The sequence below is a fragment of the Pseudophryne corroboree genome, chromosome 7 (genome assembly GCF_028390025.1).
Source record: "Pseudophryne corroboree isolate aPseCor3 chromosome 7, aPseCor3.hap2, whole genome shotgun sequence".
Taxonomy (NCBI): domain Eukaryota; kingdom Metazoa; phylum Chordata; class Amphibia; order Anura; family Myobatrachidae; genus Pseudophryne; species Pseudophryne corroboree.
This window is the reverse complement of record NC_086450.1, coordinates 478,169,443-478,189,156: the sequence shown is the minus strand read 5'-3', so window position 1 is coordinate 478,189,156 and position 19,714 is coordinate 478,169,443. Positions and strand designations below refer to the sequence as shown.

At 40.2% G+C, this 19,714-nt stretch overlaps 1 protein-coding gene across 1 annotated transcript; it reads right to left on the bottom strand.

Moving 5' to 3' along the window:
- Positions 1-1,182: 1,182 nt before the first annotated feature.
- Positions 1,183-1,908, bottom strand: LOC134944366 (taste receptor type 2 member 41-like). Its single transcript, XM_063932945.1, has one exon. It carries the CDS (start codon positions 1,906-1,908, stop codon positions 1,183-1,185), a length of 726 nt encoding a protein of 241 aa, XP_063789015.1.
- Between the last annotated feature and the right edge of the window lie 17,806 nt (positions 1,909-19,714).

Genomic DNA, 19,714 nt, shown 5'->3' with positions numbered 1-19,714 from the left:
CAATATTTTAAAAATATTTAACATCCATTTACAGACAACACATTTATAATTTCTGTGCATTTGATTGGGACACATCACAAGCATTCATCACCAATTGGCAACAGTAAAGTGGTGTATTTTTTAAATCATAATATATGGGGTTTAGGTGCCACCCTGAAGGGTTAGAGTTAAGCTGTGGGGGGCGGGGGGTTAGGGTTAGGGTTTGGCTGTGGGATAGAAGGGTTAGGATTAGGCTCCCCCGGGGTTGGTTAGGGTAAGGCACTAAAGGTAAAAGTTAGGTTTAGTCTGCGGGGCAGGAGGGTTAGGGGGTAGAGGAGAGGGGGAAATACCCTTTGCTCACCCCTGTCAGGTTTTCATACATCAGGATCCCGGCATCAGTATTTAATCCTGATTCCACTGACACAAAACATTGGGCCATGTACAGTAGTGTGAGTATCTCAGCACTTCTTCCCATAATACCCATTACTTCCAGTCTACAGCCACTTCTGTCTACGGCTCCCCCCCCCCCCCAGGCAGTATACGACTATACATTATTATTTGGGCCTTCGGTGCTCAGTGGATCTTTCCCTTATTGAAGCGAGAAGCTTGTTAGTGTCAGTTAAATAATTATCACCCTAATGTAGGTGGCGGCTAGTAGCGTTGTGGTAAGTACCAGGCACTTAGTATCTGAAGTTGTGTGCAGGGCGGCTATTGGTCAGTGATAGGACACAGCAGTGATGGGAATATGACACTATGTAGCTTTCTGCAGGACAGTGTGACACAGCAATCATCATGTAGTGATGTAACAGGAGCGGAGAGACGTACAAAGTGACTAACAGTTTCTATACTACATCTCCATCATTACTCTCACCCAGCTTGGGGGGGAGGGGGGCAATGCTAGGGGCACTATACTTTGGGTTACAGCCTTCCACCAAGATTTACCTTAGAAGCCTGGGGTTATCAGAAGACAGCAAGTAGGAGACAATATTGAAACTCACAATGGACTACGATGGTAATTTATGTGCATTTCTTTTCTTAATATATTACACAAACAATATCACATATACTACATAATAGAGGAAAGATTAAAAAAAATCCTAAAATCTATTTTTCTTTAAGCTGCTAAGAATGTGTAAGATATAATTACTGCATAATACCCAGCTACAGGTCCTCTGTGTCATCTAATGACAACAAGGTAAATTCTCATCTGAAGATACTTCTCTTTAATTTGGGGTTTCCAAAGATTAGTATAAAAGATTGTACTGATGGATATGAGAAGAGGAACACCCAGAATAATGCATTCATCACAGGACTCATATAGAACGACACAGCAAACATGTAAATAATGATAATAAGGAAGATCAGGTCCAACACCACACGCAGCGTCATTGTCACAGCCGCCCGAACATGAGCCTGGAGCTGAGGGGATGAGCTGTCCTGGGACACGTTCTGCCTGATCCTCCAGACATGGTGCAGGAGAGACGTCACACTGAGCCTAATACAGGTGACAGTCAGGGTAAAGGGCAGGATGTAACTGAACAGCATATTAGTCACAGTGTAAAGGACATTTACCGTCATTGCAAAACTTACTGACCCATCAGTAATATTGGTTTTCTGTGGAAATATCATCTCTGCTGTCCAGAAAAATGGCAAAGTCACCAGAACTGACCATATTGCTGATCCTATGAGGAGTTTGGTGATGGAAGAGGGAAACCACATTTTCACCCAGAGGAAGATCCGGTGGGTAACGGTGACGAGTTTCACACAGTAGCAGATGGAAAGCCAGGCGGTGTTCCAAAAACTCATATTCTGTAGGACAAACAGGACATAACTCAAAAACAATAAAATTCTTGTGTTCATTTGAGTGTGAAAAGACAAGTAATTGCTCACCAACAACTGGCACACCAGGAGGAGATTGGTGAGAGCCATAGAGAGCAGGATTGGGTCACTGGCTCCGAGTCTATTGCTCGTTCTCCAGAGTCTGATGTACACAGAGAGGATGGCGGAGTTTATGATGATTCCATGTATCCCGATTATAGATAAAATGATGATTATCACACTCTGCACAGACAGCTGCATTCTGCACAGCCGGGCGACCTGTCCTGTTTCCCTTACTAATATAATGACAGCAGATGTGACAAGTGCCAGTGGTGTAATGATTACATGCCGGGCAGAGGGAGCACGGAGCAGGGGGAGACATGCAAATCTGGGTGATATCTGGTTTCCCTGTGTGTGTATTAATGTCCTCTGTGATACTGGAGAGACGGGAGGAGAGGAAGCTGGGATAGGATTTACTTTGTTTTATCACTGGTATCAGATATACTGGGTATCTATAAACTGCTAAAAAATGAAAATATAATAAATGTGCCAAAAAATGAACCAAAATTAACCAGGGCAGCAGAGACATTGTGTGTGTGTGTGTGTGTGTGTGTGTGTGTGTGTGTGTGTGTGTGTGTGTGTGTGTGTGTTCATGGGGGGAGGGGGCGGGGGGCTGGGGGGAGACACAGTGCTGGGGGTGAGTGCAGCTATGTCCCATTAGATATAGAAATATTAGTAATATGCACCTGGGCACTGTGCCGTTGTTTAGCTAATAACACTCGCTGCTGCTCATAACTAGGTAATAAACCCACAAGAGGCCAAATATAATGTTTCTGATGAGTTGCGCTCAGCCTGTTGTGGAAGGAGTGTGACACTCTTTAGGTCGTAGTTTGCTGACAAATGAAGGTAACTGAGGAATGTTATGTTTGCCAGCAAATGAGGGTATTTTAGAGATGTTTTATAAATATTAGTGATGAGCGGATTCGGTTTTACTCGGTTTTACTCGGTTCTCAAAACCGAATCTTATTGGCTCACTGATGTCACGTGTTTCGGATAGCCAATAATATTCGGTTTTGCGAACTGAGTAAAACCGAGTAAAACCGAATCCGCTCATCACTAATAAATATGTCACTTGTTGAAAAACGAAAATAGTCAGAGATGTTAAAATAGATACTTTACTCAATTGATTAAAAGTTTATACAAGTTCTCAACTTGGCAAATATGTACTAATTGAGAAATAACAATAAATCTTGTGGATACCAAGCGCTTTGGGAGTGAACCTGTATGTGATTGTATAACTGGGATGAGTGAGTGATAAAATGTGGGAAATGAAAAGAGGAAAGAATGGGCAAGTAGAGGGGTGAATGATAGTTTTGGATATTGATATCTGAAACGGTGTATTTAGGGGATAACCGCTCTATGCAGAAGTTGTATGTAGCAGTCCCAGAGATGTTTCTAGATTTATGTCTAATATGGATACAGTCTCTTGCTGAACCGTTGCAGTTACTAAGTCTCTGTTAGTGAATGGACTGTGATCTTGATCATGGTAATCTTTACAAAATGGATAAATGAATTTAAGTTGTGAGTGGCGGCGTCCCGCTCACTCACCAGTACCTTGTGATCGCGGTGTCCCGCTGAGCTGTCTGCCTACCCCCGGGTGCCGGTGTGCTCCGTACTATCCGTCCTCCGCTGCGGTACTAAGTAACGCGGCCACTGGGACTGAGCTTCTCATCTTGGTTTGTTGCTGCCGCTGCTTTTCCTGGGTCGGTCCGTGCATAGATCTGGTTTGCTTGTTGTCACTGTCTCTCCCTCTCCAACGCGATTCAACCAATTACTGGTCTTCTTCTGGGAATTGTGGGTAGTGTAGTCTCTTTGTGTTTAGTAGTTAAAGTAAACGGAGCAGTTTAATTGGTCCATTTTAATTGATGTATCCACTTGACTGGTTGTTCCTGTTGTCAATCACTCTGCATTTTAGCCAAATTCTGCTGCATGTCTAACGTCTTTGAAGCGGTCTAAATTTATATTAAGAAATGGTGTAAGGTGGATCTATGAACATAGTGTATAATAAGAGCACAGCGGAAAAAAGTAAAAGATGACTAGCAGTGAGGGTTTAAATTTGTAGTAAGTGTATATAATATCTTTATTGTGAAATTATAGTGTTAAATAAAGTATTGTGTGGATTGACTATTAATTATATAATTACATGCGGTCTTGAAACTCTAAATATTATAATAAATATATAATCAATATATAATCATATGCGATCTTGAGATTATAATATGTTATTAAGTTATTGATAAATGTGTATAATCCTGCTATCATAAGGTTAAAGTGAACATACTGTCCTGAGACTATAATAAATCTATATTTATGCGGTCTTGAGACTACAATATGCTATTGGTGGATGTATAATCTTGTGTGTAGTCCTAGTGTTGTATGGCTAGGGTAAAATGCTACACAAACACAAAACCAGCAGAAATAAAAAATAACAAAGAAACAACCATTTTGAAACATACAGAACTGAAGCCCCCTTCAGATTTTATTCTAAGACTCCTCAAAGGAGCACAGATAGAAACATTTACACAAATGGTAGAAAAAGATATAGAGAAGATTACTACAAGCAAAAAGATACATCGAAATATGACCAAGAAGGAATCCCTGGCACTTAAAGAACTACAAGAACACCACTCCATCATAATCAAACCGACGGACAAATGTAGGGGAATAGTTATCCTCAACAAGACAGATTACATGGAGGAATCAAATCGGATTCTAATGACACTACAACCTACAAATTAATGAAACAAGATCCGACAAAAGCATTTAAGAAACAATTAAATATTCACCTCCAAGATGGATTAGAAACAGGAATACTCAAACCACAAGAATTCAAGTACATATCCACCAGTCATCCAGTGATCCCAGTATTCTGTAACTTACCAAAAAATTCATAAAGACCCATTACATCCACCCGGAAGGCCAATCATTTCAGGAATTGGATCACTAACCTCGAACCTATCAGAATACCTGGACAATTTTCTACAACCCTATGTACAACAACAGCCCTCATATTTAAGAGACACTACCCACATCCTTAACATTATGTAAGATTTAGTATGGGAAGATGACTACTGGATGTTCACGGCAGACGTCACTTCACTTTATTCAGTGATTAACCACAATGAAGGCATTTACAGCATCAAATACCATCTAGATAAAGACTCAACAATACCGAGACTTCAGTTTGGAAAGTATCAAATTCATTCTTACACACAACTATGCCTGGTTTGATGACAGGTACTTTTTACAAATAACCGGCACAGCAATGGTTATGAGATTTATGCCAAGCTACGCCAACTTTATTCATGAGTTGGTGGGAGGACCACCATATATGGTCCAAAGACCGTGGGACAAATCTCGTACTCTGGACCCGATATATAAATTATGTCTTCTGCGTTTGGCGAGGGGAAGAACACACCCTGCTAGAATTTGTCAAAACCCTGAACAAGAACGACAACAATTTGATATTCACCACACAATATAGTAAAAAAGAAGTTGAGTCTAGATCTCAAGATTTACCTAGAAGAAGGCAGGATCCACACAAATACATTTAGAAAAACAGTAGATGTGAATAGCTTCATTTTATCATCAAGTTGTCACCATCCAAACTGGTTGAAGACAGTACCCAGAGGACAATTTGTTAGATTAAGAAGAAACTGCACAAAGATAGAAGACTACAGAATACAAGGACAAGAACTAGCGCTACAATTTGAGGTAAATAAATATAACAGACAATTAATTGAACAAGCCTACCAAGAGGTGGAACAGATGGAAAGAACAGATATTCTAACATATAAGAAGAACAAAAAGAAAAAGAAAATAAAGAAGTTCTATTCATTACAGACTACTCACAGCAATCAAAACAACTTCAAAAAAGTCTAAAAGTTCTCTCACTGGCCCATACTGATGGAAGGTGACACACTGGCAGATGATCTTTCTGAAATACCCAAAACCGTATTTAGAAAAGCTCCGGATTTGAGACAGAAACTGTTCCAGAACCACATCAAACCCACCAGATCCAAACAGAAGACTATAAACAACATTCCAGCACCAAGAGGGTTTTACTTTTGTGGCACATGTGAAGGCTGCAAAAATCAGAAGATCAACAGCACAAAACCGATGACAACATTCAACTCTTCCATCACGAACAAAGAATACAAGATCAGAGATATCATTACATGCAACAGCAAAGGAATTATTTATCTGTTAGAATGTGGATGTCTTCACCAATACATCGGAAAAACCACCAGGAAACTGAAGATGTGCATCAATGAACACCTAAGAAATATAAGGAAAGGCTTAGCGGATCATAACCTATCTAGACATTTCAAAGAGAATCACAACAACGATCCAAGCACACTACGATTTGTGGGTATACAGGAAGTGAAACCGAACTGGAGAGGGGGCGACTTCATACAGAAAAAAAATAAACTTGAATTAAGATGGATGTACGACCTAAAAACTTTTGCTCCAAATGGACTGAACTTAGACAATGAAATTAAATCAATCACATGCAAGAAGTAAAATTGAAAATGAAAACAAAAGGAAAATGGAAAACGATAGATCAACACATACACATGGAATTAAACAAGAAAGCTAAAACCTACTTCCTATATTATACATGACATATCAACCTTATATACACCTATTAACCAGTCTGATTTATCAAGGACATTTCATATACATATACACAGTGACACAATCTCATATATCGATGCAGAAAAATCATCAACTAATTTCTTTTGATATTGTTCAACCATATCCATCTTACAAAGCATAAGTACAGAGGTATACCACACATAGAGATAGAATATTGACAATCCCTAATTTGGTAACTAATATTGCCCCTTTTATGTGTAAACTTGCCGATATCACAAAGACCATCAAGCTTCCAACACAATGCAATATTCCCAATACAGCGCAATATTGTAAACCTTTCACATTAGAAACATAGCATTCAACACTCTAGCAATTGTCAAGTTGATACATTATTCACAATTGACACAATATACTCAATCAACAGATACACTATCCACTGACAATAAAACATTTATTTTTCCACTTAACACATTCCCAATATAAATTTACCCTAGCCATACAACACTAGGACTACACACAAGACTATACATCCACCAATAGCATGTTGTAGTCTCAAGACCGCACATACAGTAAATATAGATTTATTATAGTCTCAAGACCATATGTTCACTTTAACCTTACGATAGCAGGATTATGGCCCTCATTCCGAGTTGTTCGCTCGCAAGCTGCGTTTAGCAGCTTTGCACACGCTAAGCCGCCGCCTACTGGGAGTGAATCTTAGCATAGTAAAATTGCGAACGAAAGATTAGCAGAATTGCGAATAGACACTTCTTAGCAGTTTCTAAGTAGCTCCACACTTACTCGGCAACTGCGATCAGTTCAGTCAGTTTCGTTCCTGGTTTGACGTCACAAACACTCCCAGCGTTCGCCCAGACACTCCCCCGTTTCTTCAGACACTCCCACGTTTTTTCACACACACCCATAAAACGGCCAGTTTCCGCCCAGAAACACCCACTTCCTGTCAATCACATTACGATCACCAGAACGAAGAAAAAACCTTGTAATGCCGTGAGTAAAATTCCTAACTGCATAGCAAATTTACTTTGTGCGAACTTTGCGTATGCGCAATTAGCGGAAAATCGATGCGATGCGAAGAAAATTACCGAGCTAACAACTCGGAATGACCACCTATATACATTTATCAATAACTTAATAACATATTATAATCTCAAGACCGCATATGATTATATATTGATTATATATTTATTATAATATTTATAGTTTCAAGACCGCATGCAAGTATATAATTAATAGTCAATCCACACAATACTTTATTTAACACTATCATTTCTCAACAAAGATAATATATACACTTACTACAAATTTAAACCCTCACAGTTAGTCATCTTTTACTTTTTTCCGCTATACTCTTATTCTATACTATGTTCATAGGTCCACCTTACACCATTTCTTAATATAAATATAGACTGCTTCAAAGACATTAGACACGCAGCAGAATGTGAGTAAAATGCAGAGTGATTGACAACAGGAACAACCAGTCAAGTGGATACATCAATTAGCTCCGGTTACTATAACTACTGAACACAAAGAGACTATACTACCCACAATTCCCAGAGGAAGACCAGTAATTGGTTGAAACGTGTTGGAGAGGGAGAGACAGTGACAACAAGCAAAGCAGATCCATGCACGGACCGACCCAGGAAAATCCAGCGGCAGCAACAAACCGAGAGGAGAAGCTCAGTCCCCGTTGCCGCCATTGGCAAGTGTCCGTAGTGGATAGTAGCTGGCCAGGAAAGGCTGCACAAGCCAGACTGCACCAACCCCTCTCCCCAGACAACATCCGACTCTCCACTGGGTCGGTGTCTGAGTGGACGCTCACTCTGTGAACGATCCCCTGGACGGCGGTCCTAGAGCGGAGGACGGATAGTCCGGAGCACACAGGCACCCGGGGGCAGGCAGACAGCTCGGCAGGACACCGCGATCACAAGGTACTGGTGAGTGAGCGGGACGCCGCCACTCACCTAACTACACAACATCAATTCATTTATCCATTTTGTAAAGATTACCACGATCAAGATCACAGTCCATTCACTTACAGAGACTTAGTAACCGCAACGGTTCAGCAAGAGACTGTATCCATATTAGACATAAAACTAGAAACATCTCTGGGACTGCTACATACAACTTCTGCATAAAGCGGTTATCCCCTAAATACACCGTTTCAGATACCAATATACGAAACTATCATTCACCCCTCTACTTGCCCATTCTGTTCTCTTTTCATTTCCCACATTTTCTTTTATCACTCACTCATCCCAGTTATACAATCACATACAGGTTCACTCCCAAAGCGCTTGGTATCCACAAGATTTATTGTTGTTTATCAATTAGTACATATTTGCCAAGTTGAGAACTTGTATAAACTTTTAATCAATTGAGTAAAGTATCTATTTTAACATCTCTGACTATTTTCATTTTTTCAACAAGTGACATATTTAGAAAACATCTCTAAAATACCCTCATTTGCTGGCAAACATAACATTCCTCAGTTACCTTCATTTGTCAGCAAACTACGACCTTTAGAGTGTCACACTCCTTCCACAACAGGCTGAGCGCAGCCTTTGCATAATCTATAAAAGGTAATTATACTGGCGCTATGTGTTTCTCCAATATTAATAGACAACTGTGGATAGATTAATAGAAAACATGTAATTTATTGACTAAACAACACATATGGCATATAAAAAGGATTAATCCAATAAAAACATGAATTAGGGCATAAGTTGAGCTGAGAATGAAATTGTACTAGCTGCTAGTGAGTGTCCAAAAAAGGATCCCGGACTAATGCAATGTTTATGGTTCCCTGGGAAAATGATGTTTAAATACAGCTGATGTTACCCATAGCGACAGAGACTTCCAGAGGCTTGAAAATGAACAGCAAGCAAGCTGTGACGGTTGTGATGAAGCTGGGTCTCTCCAATCGGTGCTGTATGGTGCAGTCCCACAGGGAAGATTTCCAAATGCAAGGATTAAATGTCCATATCAGGATCCTTTAAGGCGCAGGACACAAATGGTGATGGCAGCTTGACACTTAACGTGTTTCCCTAGGCTCGGTCACCTAGCTTCATCAGAAGTAAAGCTCAATCTGAATGTGGATCTATTTAAACCCCTTTAAGGACCTGATGCCCAACAGGTGCAGTGCAAACATTTCATTTAATCATCCACATTTATAGTACAAACAACTATTCTCTGCAATCTATATATAATTAAAAGTGAATAGGAGGCAAACCCACAGTGACAATGATAGTAATAAACAGCTTAATTCATATATAAACTAAAAAAAACACACTAATAGATGTATCTGACATCATGGGGGTCAAAGGTCAGGATAATCATGTGACTTACCCCCGGATACTGGATGTATCGTTTCTAATCAGTCTCATGATTCATCCAGGATCCCTAATGTCTAAGGGGGCGAGAGCCTTTCTGGCATAGAATATCTATTACTAAAAACGCCCGTCTAGTCAGGACAGTAACAGCCGCCCCGGAGACCCCATGGGGCGCGTTGTAAGCTCCTTCTGGGTCATGTGACCTATGAAAACCAATGAATAGACGGTGTAGAAGCTTCATGGTAGCTAAGCAACCCATGCAGGCACCTTCGTGGTGTGTGATGACATCGCCCCTCGGTCACATGACCGGGAGCACGGAGCACCGCGAATGTTTGAAAAAACAATATTAATCTATTAAATAATCCGAGCAATCCACTAAAAAGATGTGTATTAGCACAACTCACTATGTTTGCATAACAATATGAATAGCTATTTAAGCCAAGATGAAGATTTTATACAATAATAGATATGAGTTGCTAAGCATCCATAGAAGTTAATACAACATCTAGGACTCATGAGAAAAAAATCACTTTATGGTTGCTAAGCAACCAATGTATATACATCCTTGATGCATAATGACACTGCCCCTGTGTCAGTCACATGACCAGGAGTGCGAGGTGTCACAATTATAATAAATTAGTGGGCCCACTAGACAGCCTATGGGACCCACAGAAGTACACCTATAAACCTCATTGCGGTCACACGGGTATACAGTAACCTCTTAAAACCAATGGGAGATTCATATGGCAGTGAATTAAGCTATCAATAGGGTAGGGAAAAAGAAACTAAGGGAAACCCCATTAGGCAGCCAGAACTCTTGAGATGACGGCCCCACCGCCACAGTTGGGTGTCAGTCCAGCCATGGATTAACTCCTGCATTGCAGGAGTTGCCATGTCACCCGGGAAAACCTGAGTGACCACTCACCCTAAACGAGCTGACAGGGGAAACCTCTGTCCCATCTCGGGTGTGTGTGGAAACCTCCAGGGCTGTACAAAACACAGACAGGTGACACAGAATTGTCACCTGTACTGACTGGATGCGGAGGTGGTCGACACCCTGAAAACACCTACCCCAATTTGGGGGGTCCCAAATACAGTATAAAAATATATCATTACACTTCCATTAGCAAAGTAAGGTTAGGATAACAGGAAAAATACAACACATATATCTATAAGCCTAAATGCTCCTGATGTAAACAGGGAGTACTTGAGGTTGAGTACAAAATATTAATCATGAAAAATTCAAATGTAGACAATAGGACTTTAGAGATCCAGATAAGAGAAAAAAGACGAAAGATGAAAACATCCATATGCCATTATCAATAATCACATATTCAGACAACTACATTCAATTCCATTGTCTCGTTTAAACCAGTCGGATGTATCTAATTGAATTGAAGCATCCAATAAATTTCTCTTTTACATAATAATGAGAATCTGTCCCCACCCCTAACAGTGGGAGCTATATGTTCTAAATCTAATGCTAAGAAAGAAAGGCATCCAGGGTCTCTTTGATGTGCAGAATAAAAGTGACGTGAAACACTATGTTTTAGGAAACCCTTAATATTTATTTTGTGTTCCATAAATCTAGTGCGTAATTTTCTAGTGGTGCGGCCCACATAATATAGGTGGCAGCTACACCAAAGAAGATATATAATATATGAGGAATCACAATTCATGAATGATTTAATTGTATATACCTCTTTTTTATTATTAGGTAATTCAATTGACGATGTTTTCCTTGGCGTATGGCAACACACTTGACATTTATTTTTACCACAATGAAAAAAAACCAATGGTTTCTTGGTCAACCATTCTGTTCCTTGTTCTTGTTTCTTGTTAATATTATCGTTATCTACTTTTTTCAAGAGACTTGGAGGAGCTAGGAGGGTTTTTAGAGACTTATTCTTTCTATAATCTATTTGTGGGGCCTGAGATAATATTTCCCCCAAAACACGATCCTGTTTCAAAATTTTGAAATTTCTATTTATTATACTTCGAATCTGTCCAGCACAACTGTGGAACTTGCATATAAAGGAGGAACTTTTATCCTTATTATTAACATACTCATCTTTCTAAGAGCGATAGTGTAGAAGTGTGTTTCTATCTATGTCAGAAAACTCCATGAGGGCCTTTTGTAGAATATTTTCTGGGTACCCACACTCCCTAAAAGAAATGAGTGGAGTGTCTGCCTGTTCAGTAAAAGTGGGAAAGTTTGAGCAATTTTGCCTAAGGCGAATGAGTTGACCCTTGGGGATATTTTGCTTCCAAGGCCTAAAATGTGAACTTGTGAAGTGTAAATAGGAATTGGTGTTTGTCTCCTTAGTATATGTAGATGTGACTATTTTTTTATTGATGATCTCTAAGTTAACACCTAAGACATTCATTTTAGTGGTATGAAAGGTAGAAGTGAAAGTGAGATTGTAATCATTACAAGACAATGACTGAATAAATTGTGTAGCAGAGTGGGAGTCCCCATCTCAAATGATAAAAAGATCATCTATGTAACGGCCATAGAGGACCAGGTTCGGCGCCCAGCCACTCCCCCACACGTGGGTTTGTTCAACCCCCATGTAGAGGTTGGCGTAAATGGGCGCGAACCTGGTCCCCATGGCCGTACCCATAACCTGTAAATAAAAAACACCTAGAAACAAAAAATAATTATGTAATAAAATGAAAGAAATTGAGGTAGTGAGAAAGGATTTTTTGTTCCTCACTGAGGTCGTCATCAGTATCCAATCTTCTTTTGATCGCTTCACAGCCCAGGAGATGTGGGATATGCGTATATAAGGCAGAAACATCTAAAGTAAGGAAAGCATATGATACTTTCCATGTGATGGTATTTATTAGGTTAAGAAAGTGCGTTGTGTCTTTGATGTGAGACCTCAGTGAGAAAAGATTGAAGAAAAGAATCAACATAAAAAGAAAGATTAGAGGTCAAAGAATCAATACCAGAAATAATAGGTCGCCCGGGAGGTGCCGTGATGGATTTGTAAATTTTAGGAAGATAAAAGAAAACCGGAATGTGAGGGTGTGAAGGATAAACAAAATTATATACATCTCTAGATATAGTCCCTGAATTTAGAGCTCCTTCCAATAAAGTTTTCAATTCTAACTGAAATTTTAAGGTTGGATCTCCCTTTAATATACAGTAGTGTTCCAAATTGTTCAATTGTCTCAGGGATTCCGCTATATAGTCCGTACGATTAAGCATGACTAACCCCCCCCCCCCCTTATCTGCTTCTTTTATTATAATTGTCGGATCCTCTACCAGTAATTTTAAAGCTTCTCTCTCTTTCCTACTCAAATTGGATGGTTGTTTCTTATCATAATATTTATGACACATATCCTTGAAGTCTTCCAAGGTGATACAATAAAAAGTTTCAATAGAACTACTTTTAGCACTAATTGGGAAAAATTCTGTTTTTTTTTCCTGAATCTACCCGTATTTTTAATATAAAATATTTTAGTCTCAGTATTAGTGGAATCATATGGCTCTGTATTACTTTCCAGCCATAGACTTTCCAGAGTGTTTAGTAAAATGGTGTCTGTGCTATCCAGTATTATAGGAATGGATGTGTCCTGCATGTCTTTTAGATGTTTATTGGCAAAGTATCGTTTACGGCAAAGGGTGCAAACAAATTTATTTAAATCTACATATAGATCAAAAATATTAGGCCCACTCGTGGGGGAAAACTTAAGCCCCTTCTCCAAGAGTGCCAATTCTGATTTATTTAGTTGTTTTGAGGATAGGTTGAAAACTTTTTTGGAAGTGCTGCAATGATTTACAGTCGAGCCCTTTTTTTTGTTAGGAGCATGTCTATGTCTCAGTCGTCCTCCTCTAGTGCCTCTGCACTAGGGTTTCTTACCCATTTGCTTCTGAAATCTGCTCTCTGTCTTTTTGGTGGTGACTCCCACCTGTTGTGTCTGTGTTCCCTGTCTAAAAAATGATCCTCCTTATTTTTGATTCTCCCCTATTGGAGTCCGTAATGGATGATTCTAGTGTGTCTGAAAGATGGCCCAGAGTATTTCTATATTCCTTTTTTCTAGCCCCCAATTGTTTAGGTGATCTACCCGAGGTGTCTAGGTGTCTAAAAGGTTCAAATCTGATGTTATGTTCTTATGTTTCTCGTCTAACAAATTGTGTGTAGCGAGGGTGTTCTCTCTCCCTCCCTTGATTGTTTTTAGGGGTGCCTAGCTTACGGGTTTGTTTAAAGTTATTCCTATAAGTTCTAATTTGATAATTCTTATAATCAAAAGTGTCTCTCTTAAACTTCCTTTATTTATTATCCATTAGGTTTTTTTCAAAATTAATAACCCTCTCATTTATGCGTCTATCTTTTTCCTTAAGTTCTGTTAAAGACATATATTTATCCATTGATTTTTTTAGGGAATCTATTTCCTTTTCAATTTGTTGGACTTTGAAAGATCTAAATTTTATAATAGTTGTCATAAGAGCTAACGAGCAATCATCCAATAAATTATCCCACTCTTTCTGGAATTCAGGGTAATCAGAGAAAATAGAATTTTTAAATAATCTGAGTCCCCCAGGTACCATTCCCTTATCTAAGTAGTTCTGTAAATTGGTGCTGTCTAACAAATTTCTTGATTCGCTTTTCAATAGATCTTCTAAGGCATAAAAATCCTTATTCATAGCATGCAATTCAGAATCTGGTTTATCTACCAATGAATCTCCCCAATTGGTCATGTAGGTTTGCCTCCTATCACTTCTTTCTTTAAAATTGGGGAAACAACTCATGGCTGCTGCGTCAGGGTATAGACAAAGTGAAAAAAACAAATAGAAAAGCTGATCCCCGACGCGCTGTCACAGCTGCCAGTAAGGGATTGTCAGTCCCAAAGTACAGAAATGTGCAAAAGGTAATTATACAGGCGCTATGTGTTTCTCCAATATTAATAGACAACTGTGGATAGATTAATAGAAAACATGTAATTTATTGACTAAACAACACATATGGCATATAAAAAGGATTAATCCAATAAAAACATGAATTAGGGTATAAGTTGAGCTGAGAATGAAATTGTACTAGCTGCTAGTGAGTGTCCAAAAAAGGATCCCAGACTAATGCAATGTTTATGGTTCCCTGGGAAAATGATGTTTAAATACAGCTGATGTTACCCATAGCGACAGAGACTTCCAGAGGCTTGAAAATGAACAGCAAGCAAGCTGTGACGGTTGTGATGAAGCTGGGTCTCTACAATCGGTGCTGTATGGTGCAGTCCCACAGGGAAGATTTCCAAATGCAAGGATTAAATGTCCATATCAGGATTCTTTAAGGCGCAGGACACAAATGGTGATGGCAGCTTGACACTTAACGCGTTTCCCTAGGCTCGGTCACCTAGCTTCGTCAGAAGTAAAGCTCAATCTGAATGTGGGATCTATTTAAACCCCTTTAAGGACCTGATGCCCAACAGGTGCAGTGCAAACATTTCATTTAATCATCCACATTTATAGTACAAACAACTATTCTCTGCAATCTTTATATAATTAAAAGTGAATAGGAGGCAAACCCACAGTGACAATGATAGTAATAAACAGCTTAATTCATATATAAACTAAAAAAAAACACACTAATAGATGTATCTGACATCATGGGGGTCAAAGGTCAGAATAATCATGTGACTTACCCCCGGATACTGGATGTATCGTTTCTAATCAGTCTCATGATTCATCCAGGATCCCTATTGTCTAAGGGTGCGAGAGCCTTTCTGGCTACTTTTGCATGAAAAAAAGGGAAACAGACTTCCGCTTCCGGCTCCTGAATGGACGGCAGCTGAGCAGAGGAGCTCCGCTATCCCACGCGCCTGCTTGCCATTATCACGGCTTTGAGCCTCCCGTAGCAAGCCCTGACCACCGGCACACCTGTATCTCCAGACCCGCTGCATGGAAAAATATTTTCCAGCGATGCCCAGAAGCAGAACGCGCACCCGGAGGGACAGGAGAGGCGCCGCACACAGGACAAGAAGGCGCTGGATGCCGTCTCTCGCCACTGTCAGCATGATGATGCCCTCCCTCTTACGGGTGACACAGCTAGTGGGGCACACCAGGAGGATTCCTCAGACAGAGACTCGATCCCTGACTCCTTACCGACCTCTGAGAAGGTATTATCTCCTGCAGACACGCAGTTCTCACACACAGCTATGATCAGTGCTATTACAGCTGCCATTTGTCCCATGTTTAAACAGCAGACCGCAGACATTAATAAACAACTGGCTCAACTCACCCAGAGAGTACTTACGGTAGAACAAAGGATGGGAGATACATTTGCTGATGTTGCCAACCTTAAAAAATCTACATCCCATAACTGACTGACTGACTAGATTGCTTAGATTTTAAGCACGAATCTGCCATGTGTATGCCCCCCAGCGATAGCGATGCGTGGCCCCACGCATCGCTATCGCCGGTGCTAGATTGAGCCTGCATGCAGGCTCAATCTAGCGGGTCGCTCAATTCACCGTTGTGTGAAGTGAGCGGCCCCCCGTCGGCTTTCCCCCTCGCTCAGCACATCGCGCTGCGCTAAGCGGGGTGAGAGATGTGTGCTGAGCGGTCTGTGTTCAGATCGCTCAGCATACATCTCTCCCGTGAGTACCCCCCTTATTACTATATCTTCGCAAGCTGCGTTTGGATGTGGTTTGCTTGCAGGAAACCCACCTCATCCAGAGTGAGGTTCTCAAGCTCAATATTCTAGGCTGGAGGGTCATAGCCTTATAATTCTAAAGCACATGGGGTAGCGATAATAGCTAGACAACAGCTCCAGATTGATGTGTCTGAGTTATGTATAGACCCGTTAGGTAGGTTTGTGTTCTGTCACGTAGTCATCGAAACTCATACATTCGTCTGTGTCTCGATCTACGCCCCTAATGTCTATTCTCAGGTCTTCATAACGAAGATTATCACGTTATTGCTTTCTCATATCCATTTACCCACAGTTATAGGATGTGATATGAATCTTGTTTCCCTTCTTAACTTAGATAGACAATCTCTGCTAGCCCCCCATTTAAAATTACCGAAATTGGGAGTCCCAGAATTGGTGAAGAGATTGGACTTAATGGATTCCCGGCGTGTACTACACCCAACAGACGTAGAATTTTCTTGTTTATCAGCGGCACAGGGCACAATGTCAAGAATAGATTATGTTTTAATTTCAAATTTTTTATTGCCTAAACTTGCTTCAGCTAAACTTGAACCCATAACGATTTCGGATCACGCAGTGGTTTGGATAGAATTACACACAGTCAGTGAGAGGGGGACTTTTATTAGATGGATGTGCCCCTCCTCCTTGACAAACTCTGTTACCTTGAAAAATTAAATTTTTCAAGCCTGGGATGACTTTGAATCTATAAATCTAGAAACAAAACACAGTAATACAATTCTCTTTTGGCAAGCATTTAAGGCTACGATTCGAGGAGTCATTATAGCGCATACGACTGCACACAAGAAAAGGGATCTTCTGGCAAACACATCGGCACAAGATCTCCTTACTGCTGCCTTTAATTCTTTTAAATCTCACCCCTCGCCACAGTCTCGTATGGCCTACGACCTAGCTCGGAGGCAGTTTGAAAGTATTTTTATTAAATTAGAAACCTCTTACACCTTCACTCGGAACTTTAAATCTTACAAAGTAGGCTGATGTCCAATTTGCTAAAAGGTAGACAGGCACCTTCAGTTATTTTCCCTTTGATGACAGATTCAGGCTCCCTAACTACATCAAATTCTCAAATTGCACTAGTTCTACAACGTTTTTATAGTTCACTATACTCTGCTCCAAGTCCTCCCGAGGACACAGGGACATAATTTTGGGAAAAACTACCTTTTCCACAAATGCCTTCAAATATGGGAGAGGTATTAATACAGACCATCACCAGTGATGAAGTCACATCTGCCATTTCTCAACTAAAACAGGGCAAAGCCCCTGGCCCAGATGGGTTTACAACAGAATTCTATAAATTATTGGCACTCAAGATTATTTCAACCCTAGTAGCTGTCTTTAATTCCATTTTGGAGTCTGGGACACTGCCATTGTATTTTAATACTCCCAATATCAGAGTCCTCCTTAAACCAGGTAGGAACCCCTCTGATCCGGGTTCATATTGGCCAGTTTCCCTTTTAAATGTTGAATATAAGCTCTTAACTAAAATCTTGGCTAATAGGCTGAAACCACTTATGCCGTCCCTCATACATAATGATCAGACAGAATTTGTGGCGGACAGAAATCCTATGGCTAATATCCGTCGTCTTCTTGTTGCGGTGGGTGGGACCCAGTGCGCCATGTCGACTACTTCAAGAGCCATTCTTTCCCTCGACGCTGAAAAGGCATTTGACATGGTGCACTGGGACCACCTATATATGACATTATCCCGGTTTTTATTTCCACAAAAATTCATATTTTTTCTCCAGACTCTCTACACAAATCCATCCTCCCATATTTTATGTAACGGCCTCCTCTCTGACCCCTTTCCGACAAGGAGGGGCACCAGACAAGGATGCCCTCTTTCTCCTTTACTATTTATCCTAGCACTTGAACCTTTGGCTGTGGCCCTCAGACACTCCCCATTGTTTCAGGGTATTATGATTGGCAGATGTGACTTGAGAGTGTCGTTATTTGCCGACAACATGCTCTTATTTTTATCCAACCCAGAACATTCGATTCCCCAAGCCATAGATATTATTGATAAATTTGGTGAGATCTCTGGATATAGGATTAATGTATCTAAATCAGAATTGCTTATTCTAGGCGGTGAGACCCCGATCCTGCCGTGTGTTAAAAACATAGCTGATATCAAAATTGTTTCTTCCCACGTTAAATATCTAGGGATAAATATCCCAAATGATTTAAATAATTTGTATAAATTGAACTACACTCCAGCTATAGTAAAATTGTAACAATCAATGAAAAACTGGCATGATCTTCCTTTGACCCTCTTAGGAAGGATTGAAGTATTTAAGACGGTCCTATTGCCGAAATTAACTAACCTTATGCAGCTGCTCCCCCTTAAATTGAGGACAAAAGATATCAAACACCTTAATTCGGCCTGCTCAAAATGTATTTGGTGATCTAGAAAACCTCGAATAGCTTTCTGGAAATTGAGCTGCCGTAAGCCTGATGGTGGTTATGGACTTCCAGATTTGACTCAATACTCTAGAACACTTCTTTTTCGTGTAGCACTTGATTGGTTAATGGAACGTAGCACATATATCGATTATAAGTTAGATTGTGAGATGTTTACACCTTATTCTCCAGGGGCCCTTCTACAAACCTCTAAGTCATTGCTACCTAAATCTATTCAAAGTAATTTACTATTTAGAGACATTTATAATGCCTGGCATACTGTAAATGTTAAGTTACATAGGACCAATACTAGGAAGGAATGGTTACCAATATGGGGAATTCACGCTTTCACACCGGGGATTGAGAACCCAGCTTGTCAGAGGCTCATCACCAAGGGCCTCAGGATGATTGCCCAAGTTTTCGACCCTGGGGGTGGGGTTAAGTCTTTTCAAGTTTTGCAATCGGAATTTAATTTGCCGAGCAACAGTTTATTCGCAATCATGCAACTCACTCACTACGCATTGTCCCTACCGACTGAATTAGACATGAAGGGGTCCTCAGATGTTCTTCAAACAGTATTTACCTCCTATATTAATAATAAATATAAACCTAGGTTTTTATATGCTAAACTAATGAGCCCCTTATCTTTAAAACTCCAGAAACAAGTATATGAGGCGTGGCTGACAGATATTCCGTATATAACGGATGAGACTGTATTATTTCAAAGATATGATATGGTTGTGCGCACTGTGCGCACTTCTGTATTACAGGAAATTCCTGTAAAGACAGTTCATAGGGCGTATATTTCACAAAGTCAACGAAAGCATTATATAACTGAGG

Excerpts from the sequence above, each read along its gene's own strand:
- LOC134944366 (XM_063932945.1), bottom strand. The coding sequence starts at position 1,908 with ATGGCTCTCACCAATCTCCTCCTGGTGTGCCAGTTGTTGGTGAGCAAT.